We start from the raw sequence: 11,512 nt of genomic DNA, 5'->3' as shown, positions 1-11,512 counted from the left end.
AGAAAAAGGAAGCAAAAGAAAGAAGAATTCAAAAGTAAAAAGAATTAGCTTGTGAATATAAACATACGTGACAAACAGGTTTATTTCCTTCGTTTGCTGGCCACCGAATTTACCGCGAAATCGATTCGGAGAAGTGTGACGTCTCGCGTGTACATCTCAAAAGACAGATGTCGAACGAAACGTGTGATATTTTTATCCGCAATTCCAGTTTTGTTTGCGCAAGTATTTTCTCGCTCGTAGCAGAAGTTCGCGATTTGTCGATTATCTCGTCACACTCGGGGAGATCGTAAAAATAATTAATAGCCGACATTGCAACAACTGATAATCACTTTGCCTAATAGCAATCTGTTATTCATGTGAACGACTGGTTGGCAAACGAGCCTGCGGGAATGATTCATTATTCATTGAATTGTGCACAAAACTCGTACGTTCGATTGATAGTCAAATCGAAAGTTGAAAATTTGTTCGAGAATTAGCGTTTCTCGTGTATCACAGAAATATATTTCCATGTACACAAACGAGCATTTAATTTTCAAATGAACGTGGAACGAAGTATTTTTTAAATCTAATAACAAACACTCGATTCACTTCGAAAAAAAATACATAAAGCAGGTTTTATTTTAGATTTTAACCAAGCTTGGTTAAAATGCTGATAAAACGCGGTGCAGCACATTTCTATTTCTGGTGAATCCGCAACGTGATTAAGTTAGCGGTAATCCGCAACTATCCGGTTAGATATTATTCTTTAATCTAATTTATCCTTTTATGTAATTAAAGTATGTCTTTTGCGAGTAGTATTTTAATAGTTTTTAAATTGTTTCTATTTCATGTTTGCCTAACTGATATTAAATAATTAATTAAGTCATTAGAATTCCTCTCTCTTTATCGATTCTGATTCTGGATTCAATATTTTTTGCTTTTTTATTTATTACTTATTTTTATTTAATGTTATGGTACGTTTTACACTACATAATGCACCTTATACGAATCAATATCTTTAAAATCTTTGCAATAAGAAGGCATTTTATCTTCAAACGATACTGCGTGTTTCATGAATTATTAATGATCGCCGATGATAGGTCATGTATCCTAATTTTTGTACGTTGATGCGTACAGACGAATTTTTTCGAGCGTTCAAAAAAAATCGCACCTCATTCTCCACAACGGTGTATTTGTCATGCATATTAATGACGGCTGATGGACAAGCAGCGACTGAATCGCCCGACAATCTAATTTTCGCGCGTTAAGGCGAGAGAAATTTGTAGCGTTCGTTTAAATCGTTCCTCATACAATTTATGAATGAGTTTATAATATCCATCAATAAATTATTTAACGAATTTATCGGTATTATTCTCCTTCAACAAAAAAACATGAAAAGTTCAATTACGCAATTATTTAATATCACATTGAAAAATTTGTGTTTGGAAATGACCGGAAGATTTTGATTATCTCAATCAAAATTTTGGTTCTCTCAATTGTAATAGATTCGACCAGAAAATTCTGATTTGTCCAATTTCAACCAGAATTGCAATTAATACAGCTAGACTTTTTCTAGCGCAGCAATTGAAATATAAAGAGATAATAAAATGGGTAAATATTAAATTTAGAACGGAAATAATTAACAAAAAAAATGAATTTGAAACGTGAATAACAAACATTTAATATTGACTTCGAAATTATTCAATATCATATCTCTTATGAGGCAGCTACGTGCTAAAGGATTAAAGACATCGCGATTGAATAAGTGCGTCTAATTCCCCGAAACGTTTTTGTAAACCAACACACATAATTCTGTTCTATTATGGTCGCGAGGACAATTGACACCTATCACGATTGAAAAGGGATTGAATGCAGCTTCGGAGCCGGTTGAGCGAGAATGGCGCAAGGTCTCTCTCTGTACAGGAGTTCAGGGATTCCTGAAAATTATTAACGGCATCGCGCGGAGTTACGGCAGGCGTATCATTCCTTGGACGGAGCAGTGGTTCTCATCACGTGCGCATCGTTGCGAGTAATTCCTGGCCGTCAGTAAATTGGCGATTTATGGTGGATGGTGACGGATTTGCAAGTATAATGAAAAGAGCTTAATGTTAAAGGCATTGTGCTCTCGCGATGCGCGAGGGAAATAACAAGAAAATCGCATAGGGGCGCGCGAGTATGTGTGCCCGGAGCTAGCAAGGGATGGAAAGTGAAAGGACGAAGCGAGAGAAAAATACGCGTGGGCTTAAGGCGGTAGAGGGGAGGAAGGAAAAAAGAGTAAGTAAGTACCAAGAATAAATTAAACTAATTGAGCCAATTAAATTAGCCAGCTGTTCACGCAACGATGGCGTAGGGACACGCTCTCCTCGGTAAGAAGTCATCGTCGTCAGAAAACGTGTATCCATACGCCCTTTTGAATAAACATATAATGCAAGTTATATCTAGAAAAATTGAATACATAAATCAAATTTGATGTTATCACTAATGAATGTCTAACATGATATCGAAATTGTAGATTACTTGATAAATTTAAACATTTTATATTGAATTAATTTGTTAAATACATTTTATTGAATATTACATTGAGAAAAATTTCTGGTTGAAAATTAATAAAGTAGAAAATTCTGATTTGCCTATTTTAGGCAACTCTCTAGAATTCCAATTAACGTAGTCAAACACTTTTCATCCAATGTTGAATTTCGGATGATATTTCTTCGAAGACTGTAGGATGAACTTGTTGTATGCAATTTATAATATTTTAAATATTTTAACAATAGCGTATAATATATTTCAATTTGATATAACAAGCTATTATATAATCAATTTATTAAGGAAGCGTTGCAAAATTCACATTAATTTTTCTAATTATTTTGAAAGATTATATCATAAACTTATAAAACATTATAATATAAATTTATTTACATACATTGATTGTGTTCTGTGTAATGTTTACTGCAATGTTTCATTTTTTTATATAGTTCTCGAGTTTTCATATGATAATAATTATACGTAAAAAAAAAATAAAACATTAAAATATCTAGTAGAACTTAATCAGATGTAATAAAAATGGATAAGAAGTGATCAATATTTAATGTTAAATATTTAAATATTCAAATGTATTCGGATCGTATGATTATCGTTCAAATATAAGAAAAAATATTATTAAAGTTTAATAGCGGATGATATATCCGTGTTTCTAACATTGATTAATTGCGAATGTCTTTAATAATCAGTTTACAATAGTATTCGTAATTCGTAATAAGTAAATAGTATTAGTAATAAATATATATAATAATGTCGAATATCAAGAAGATTATTACATTCGATATACACTATTGATATCTGTTGTAATTCATTTCATGCAATAACATTGTTGCTGATGAGTTCTCCTTTTTATAAATTTAATAATTAATGAATAATTATGTTGATTATAAATATTTAATATTTACTGACGTCAACGTTTAGAATTAAATTATTGATATACAAAGCATAATAACATCAGATTATATGTTTGCTATAAATAATTATTTATTCATATATATCACGCTATATATGTATTTTTTCCGTGACGTAAATGTTTCATAAATATTCCGATAGATAATTAAATTCAAGATCAGAAATTTTTCAGTAACAATGAGCGCAGTAATCGTTTAAATGTTCCAATAGACAATCGCATGTCCAATTTTTTAGTAATAACGGGCATTTTGAAAAGGGTTGAGCAAATAATTAAAGACTCATGATCGGCGATTTGTATATGTTACTCGAAGGGTATCGCATTTCGCCATACGGGTAGGCAAATTACAGATGGGGATACGTGACCGCGTGAAGAACTTAAATAATTCTTAAGTAATTCTTTGCGCGCGCTCGCGGGCTTCAAAATTATTATCCAAACGAAATGTCAGAGGATACGAGATAATTGTTGTTGCACAAGAGACGTGCGATATTTTCGCTTTCGCGCCAAAGAAGATGCCTAACCACGTTATTACCGCCAATTATTGCCTCATTTTTCCAAACAGACAAACTTTGACGCACGCAGCTGCTTATTATTCAAATGATTTCGAAGTTACGCCATAATATGTCAATATATATATAATTAGAGATAACTAATCAATTTTAATTTGACACGCTATTATTTTAAAGAGCATCAGACATTTATTTATCCGTTCATACAAATGTACGATTTAATAGATCTGAACATTTTTTGAATAAACTTATAATACGTTTTTATTCTTAACTACTTTTTAATTATTCCTAAGACTGTATGAAATAGATTCTTACGTCATGCATTTGAAAAATTAATTAAAAAAATTAAAGCTTGCAAAGAAAAAAAGTGCCTCATTATATGTTACATATATTGAGAGATAAATTTTATTACTTGCATTTAATTACTGTATCAGAAATGAGTCTATAATTTATCTATGCCATCTTATTTAATATTTCGTTTTAAAACAACGTTAAGAGATTCTACTGACCTGTATCCGTGCCTCCGTCAGGCCGATCTTCATGGCGAGCTCCTCCCTAAAAACAAAAAGGAAGGTAATCATTAACACAAGAAAAAGGAACCAAGGCCGCATATAGCCGCGAGCCTATTTGCGCGTGCGAATTATCCGATTCTGTTATTGAGATAAACTCGAGTTAACGGAGTGTGAGCTTCGGTGTCAGTTCAGAAATTATTACGAGTTCCGAACAGTATCTACTATAAGCGGTAATAAAATTATAATATTTGCCAATTTTAATAATTTTCTAAATATGATGTGATATATACGTACACAATATATGCATTATCTCTTTAATAATTATATAACAATTAATTATTTTATTGAAGAATCATTGCGTTGTTTCATAATGGATGGATGTAACAACTCGACTTGAATTTATTCACGTTCAATTTTAAAAAAAGTTCTCATTATAATATTTATTATTGTATTAGATCGTTAATCTTCTTAGAGATAATAATTTTACATAAAATTATCTTTAATTGTTTAATTGCTTTATTGTTGTTAATATTTCTGAATAATAATCTATTACTTAGTACTGAATTATTATTGCATACTCTCTCAAGAAGTTAAACTTTACAATATTTTAATGAATAACATCCTTTTGTTACTCTTTTTTTCTTACTTTATGTAATCAAATGTATGTCTAAACGTTTGGGCAAGTTAACGAAGTAAATACACATAATTGCAACTGTAATTATTATCTCCCTTGAATATACGATTTATTATTATACTTAAGAATAATTATTAATTCAACAAAAAAATCATTTAGTTGTCTTTTAATAATGTTGAGGAATAGCGGTTACAATATGACCTCGTATCATATCCGTGAGAAAATCGCGGAAACCGTTCTACAAAATAGTCAGTCTATCTCGTAAAAACGCGCGCGTTCATTATCTTAATTAGTTTTGCATCCGAAGCAGATTAGCCAACGATAACGATGCACGGGGATTAATTGCATTATGTATCTCGCATTATGTGTGATTTTCCATTGGATTGCTACTTGCACGAGCCTTGTGACGAAAGCTATTAATATCTATTACGAGACGATCAGAATCCGTGGCGACTGCGCCGTCTTGGCTCCGGCAAGCAGATAGAATCTCATTTTATATAGGTGACTGCGCTCTCAACGGCATATTACGAATACGATTATCCGTAACTAATTGATCGGTCCAATACAGCGGTAATGACGAATAATTATTAGCTCGTGATATTTTACATAACGTCGATCATGTCATACGTTGTACCAGTTTCTTTTCCGCTCGATTGAATTTCGCATCGCGGGCGCATATAACACGAAGATAGTTTGCGTATAATCTCACGTATATTACGTGACACTTTTCTGCAAACGCATACGGCGCTTGCTTCGCATAAAATCGTCTCCCCTTGTCCTGTTGTTTAGAAATCCGAACCGCATAAACACCGGAGGTTACTGATTAAGAGAGAAATACACAGAAAAATAATAATTCTATTCAACAATAAAAAATCCAAAAAAATCAGAGCAAATAAGAGTCAGCAAAAATCACCAGATTAGCAGATTTGATTTTATAATCCCAAGACATAGAAGGAATTCCTCTCGACATTGAATCAAAATCAATTAAAATTTATAATCACTAAAGAGTTTTAAGTTAAAAAACGCATGTTGATCGCAGCTCGAACGAAACATGACTAATACATTTAATATAATTGAGATTATTAAATATATTAAATGTATTGTTCGAGTCATGTTTTGTTCGAGCTTAATCTGATGGTGATTTTTTCTTGGACATGAAGGGATTGATATTTTGAAATTCTATTGCTGAGGATGGTTCCAAAGTGAACTGAAAACGTACTATTTTTTGGAATAAAGATTCTATTTTCTGGAATAAAGATTTAAGATTACGTATTAACTACGCTGACTCTCATTCGCCCTGATTTTTTTGAATTTTTTGTTGTTGAAAGTCCGTAAGAAAATTACATTATTACTATTTGGAATAATTCTATTGTTAAGAAAAGTAAATTATCAATTTATTTTCTTTCTTTTAATTATAATGATTATTTTTACCATAGAATATTCTTGATAATAATGTTAAAATATTACTCATTACAAATGTGAGAAAAATATTATTATTGAAAACAAGAGTTTATTTTCTTTTGAAAATTATTATAAAAATTGTTTGAAGAAGCGAACATTAATTTATATAATAAGCAAATTGAATATGTTTTAATTTAATAATCATGATTGCGAAGTATTAAACTCACTAGGACTCAGAATCTATCTTGAATAAAGATGCTTGTAATGAACTTTGATAGATTTGCGGATATAAAGTAAATATCTAATTATATTAGTGGACAATTAGTGAATATAATCCAATTCGTTGGATAAAGTGATTCAAAATTTTAAATATTAAGCTTATAATGATATGTACGATTCTAGATAAACTTGTTTATAAAAATTTAATTTAGAATTTAAAACGAGTTAGAGTTGTACATATTATTAAAAATTTAATATTTGAAATGTTTTATGCAATTGGTTCATGTCCATTAACTGGTACATTTATCTTATTTTTGAAATTTTTGAAATACTTGAAACAAGTATTTCAAAATATTATTATTTGCATACAGCAAGTATTTTTCTATGTATAGAAAATATTATTTATAGATGCTGTAACCTATAATCTAAAATCATAATATAGCTGTAAAATGATAATATAGCTACTTATTAAGAGTGCATGAACATGCATTAGGAATTACAAAGCGTTACGCTGTACATGAGCATGAAGTGACGAAGACTTTCTGTTTTTGCTCAAAAGGATGTGTATGTTACAAATGTACCCTATAATTATAATACATTCGTTAAGAATGTAGATTAGATTGTAAGAAAAGTAGTACAACTACGTTCAAGGAAACAGAGGAAATTAATAGTCATCGACTTTAATAATTAAATTCCTTTCGGTTGATTTACGTTGGTTAGGCGATTGCTTTCGCAGGATGTTTCCAGTAAAGATAATAACCCGTATAAATCGCCGCTTGCATGATTTCACCGGAAATTATGCGAACGCATTCTCAATTTTTTTCAACTGAGAACGAGGCAAACTGAAGGCGCGAAGGAATTATTACGAGGCAGGCGTGAATCATGACGGGTGTCGATAATTCATCTCGCACATTGATAATTCATTCATTCCAGAAATATTAGCGATTTTCGCTGTTGTTGCGTTAAAGGAACCGAATGGCGGCGATCGAGTATATCCGGCGGCGGGTAGAAAAAGAAAGAAGAAGGAAAGAATGAATCGGTCAGTGAGACACCCCGCCGGGCGTCTCTCATCTTGCAGGCAAATTGCCCAGATGTTCCACGAAATCGCGAGGAAATCTCGGTGATTATGCCGCGCACAGAAGCTCTTGCGTCCGATCGTCTTGGATCTCGTGTTTAGGTGCATTTCAGCCTTCAGACGGTAGCTTCCGAAATTACAGGGATTTCAGGACGCTTCCGAAGATTGTGGCCGTGGTCCACGGATTCGTCCAATTCACGTCGCGTCAATTTTATCATCGTTCGCTCGGATGCTCATCCAATCTGATTGTTGCATCCGAGCCGAAATTCTTCCGTTCTTCCGATTGATCTCTCGTACGAGAAATATCTAAATCGCGTTTTTAATTTTATATTAATATTTTTGAAAACTGTGTGAAAACTGTGTTTTACACAGTTTACTATTATACTATTTTTACATTTTACTATTATATACATTTTACTATTATATATTTTTACTTTATTAACCACAAGAAAATAATTTATATCTAATAATTAATAATTATCGTTTCGGACTTTACTTTTGTTGTATTCAAATTGACTTTAGTTGTACTGTTACTAAATAAATCGCAAATTTCTGTAAAACGTTTTGCGATAATAAAGATAGCTATATCTAACAATAAAAGTATACAATCTAAAAAGTTTTGGAAAATTAAACTATTGGTGTCACGAGTATTACTGAATATACTTAAATCTTAAAAGAATAATAATAATAATCAATTTCTTGAGTTAAATAATAATTTGTTATTTTTAATTTCTATGTCAAAATGTAAATCAGTTTATTTCTGTGGTTATAAATAAACAATATTCATATTATATGCATTTACATTATATAAATAATAAACTAAAATTTAAGTCAAGTTTAATACATTTTCTTAAATCAAATTATTTAATTTCATTATGTTAGTAAAATTAATAACATATTAAATCTGTTCTTTTTTGCTGAATTTTTTGCACGATTTATCTTTTCACTTTTCTCTCCAAGAGAAAAAAAGAGAAACAAGAAAATGAAAATGAACACAAGAAATTTAACTAAAAACAGATTGAGATTTAGGAGCAGTGATGACTACAGAAATAGTTAGAAATTGGATACAGTTTAACATTATAAATGTAACAGTAGAGAATTAGCAACTTCCTCAGAATTTAATTCGCCAAATTGAGTTTATTCGATGAAGGTAATCATTAACAAAATAATAGAACAATTTATCCATTGATTAATCATCCAAAACGATCCTCATCGCGTATCGACCGGTAATTGCAAAACGTATTCACGTCGTCAAATCATTTTTGATGGCCCGCGTACCGACTTATGGAGGAAATGTAACTAGAAGACGCGAGTTCGTATACTGCTGCAGTACTCTCTGATTACCCGTTGTCGTGCGCTAATGACCACTCTGGTGAACATAGTTGCAGACGGTAATTCGTACCTGCTACCAGGCGGCTCAGCTTCGTTTTCAATGAAACGCCGAGTATGAAAGCGCGCCTATCAGCTGCTTCTCACGAAAAACAGGCTTACGCTGTGAACGATAAAATTACGTATAGTACGTGATCTCTCTCTCTCTCTCTCTCTCTGCCCGTTATGTCTGATTATCTGTATGATTCACAAAAATGAATGAATCAAGACTACAATATATATTCTACTAGTCACAGTTTAGATATTTGATAATGTCAGAAACTTCCTATACGGCTATTTTAAGTGACATAAAATTCTATATTTTATTTTTTTCCAGTAAGAAGTATAAAATATAGAATCATAAAGAAAAGTACTACAATAGAACAGTTGGAGATTTCATATTAGACGCTTTCATAAACTTGTATTGTGCCTTCGAGGATGAGGAAAGTGGTTTATATCGTTGTTCCGCCTTAACAATTCAAATGTTTTATCTATCTCGTAATCTTTGCGTCACTTCTGGCCACTCGAGCACGATATAATCTTTATAGATATGTGCATTACATGCACGGGTGTGCGAGCGCGGACAAAACGCACACCATCAAAGAAGTGGACGAGGCTCAGGCACCTTGGGGCCTGCGAGTAATAATAATTTAGCCTTTCCCTTTTTCTTTCTCTCTCTTTCTCGAGACGCGTTCGCCAACGTCCTTCTGGATTTAATAAGATCACGAAATTTCGCGGTTAGACGGGGGTCCCTAATTACACCCGCCGTTCACCGAGACTCTCAGTTACCCTCGATTCGCGTATCATTATTATTACGTGTCCCTCTCCTAACTCCCTCGTCCACGGTGTGTCCTTGCCATGGGAAATGCGCGAGCTTCGGAAAAGTCGCTTCTGACGGGCACGTACGCAAAAGATTAGTCGCGCATTCGCGACTTAATGGGAAATATGAGATCATGATGAAAACCTCGTGCAAAGATCAGCAAAGTCTCCGTTACATGTCCTAGTATTCAATCTGAAATTCCTTTGTGATTAATCCATAAATTCCACCAATGTAAAAGGCATTTATTAGATGAAGCTAACGAGATCTTGCGTTGTACATTCTCAATTTTGAAACTCAGAGCTTATTAGTCTTGACATTTTTTATGACATTTTTAAGAGAAATTAATCTCATATTTGTCAGAATCATAGAAATAATATAATAAGAAAATTTAAATTGTAATTTATTATTATTACTGATTAGTATTATTGATTACTGTTTATACAAAACAAGATAGATATGTATAGCTAAAATGACATCAGGAAGAAAAGAATTAATATATTGCTATACTATATACGTAAGACATTACATATATGACAGAAAACATGATTCTTTCTCATTATGGAACACACCTGATTTATAATTAATGTATAGCCGCTACGTTCACACGCGTTGAAAAATAGAACATGACTAATCGCCGATTAATTGCATCAACGATAATAATCATAGATTCTTTTGATATCCGGTTGTACGATTCTGTATTGCGAGTTCTTCAAGCTTCGAGAGATCGACTTTCACAGATTTGGCGAACAAATTGCCTCGCGCAAATAATCCGCAACAAAATACATTCTCAGAATCGATTGCCGTCGCTGAAAGGAAGTCCTTCCTGTCCTATCCTGTCCTGCGCAACATTGCGAAGTCATAGTAATCGGACTGCGAGGTGCGAATGGATTTGCCATTTCGCAATCGTACGTTAGTATAGCGCGAACCCACGGCTGGCATCAAAAGAGGCCGCTAAGTGGATTAAAGGCAAGTTTCTTCGTCATCTTCTTCGTCTAGTTTTTCCTTCTCACTCCCTTTCCCTTTCTTTCTCTGTCTCTGCCTTCTCTTCCTTTGCTACTCCCATCGCGGCATCCTGCCGTTCTTATTTGCTCCTGGCTCGGCGCGAGAAGTCCTTCGCTGCAACCGCGCTTCGTCAGAAGTCACGGACGAAGGAAGATAATTTACTTAACTTACGTTTAATCGTGTTTGCGCGCTTATTTATTCGCATCGTTTGCGTCAACATTTGAATTTAATGCGCTTGGAATTTAATTCGATGACGAAATGATAGTGATTAATCACGACTCGCAATCACACGTTTAATGCGTGTGAAGGTTAATTAATTTTCTTTTGTGGAAAACATATTATTTAAAAGATTATTTAAAAAAAGAATCGACATATATTCCATAAATTTTTGTTCTGTAATATTAGAGAGAGAAATTGTTTTTAATAATATTGAAAAAAAATTTTATAGTCCAAGGTAATACACATATATATATATATATATATATATATATATATATATATATATATATATATATATATATATATATATATATATTATATAT

General features: G+C 32.5%; 1 protein-coding gene across 1 annotated transcript in view; it reads right to left on the bottom strand.

Moving 5' to 3' along the window:
• LOC105618882 (homeobox protein aristaless-like) overlaps positions 1 to 11,512 on the bottom strand; it is a 136,528-nt gene that overhangs the window by 7,161 nt on the left and 117,855 nt on the right. Inside the window, exon 3 of the mRNA XM_012200412.1 lies at positions 4,449 to 4,494. Within this exon, the coding sequence (XP_012055802.1) occupies positions 4,449 to 4,494 (46 nt within the window). The remainder of the gene's footprint in view (positions 1 to 4,448; positions 4,495 to 11,512) is intronic.

The sequence above is a fragment of the Atta cephalotes genome, assembly GCF_000143395.1.
Source record: "Atta cephalotes unplaced genomic scaffold scaffold00018, whole genome shotgun sequence".
NCBI classification, from domain to species: Eukaryota; Metazoa; Arthropoda; class Insecta; order Hymenoptera; family Formicidae; genus Atta; species Atta cephalotes.
Note: the sequence above shows the minus strand (reverse complement) of the source record. Positions and strands in the feature narration are given on the sequence as shown.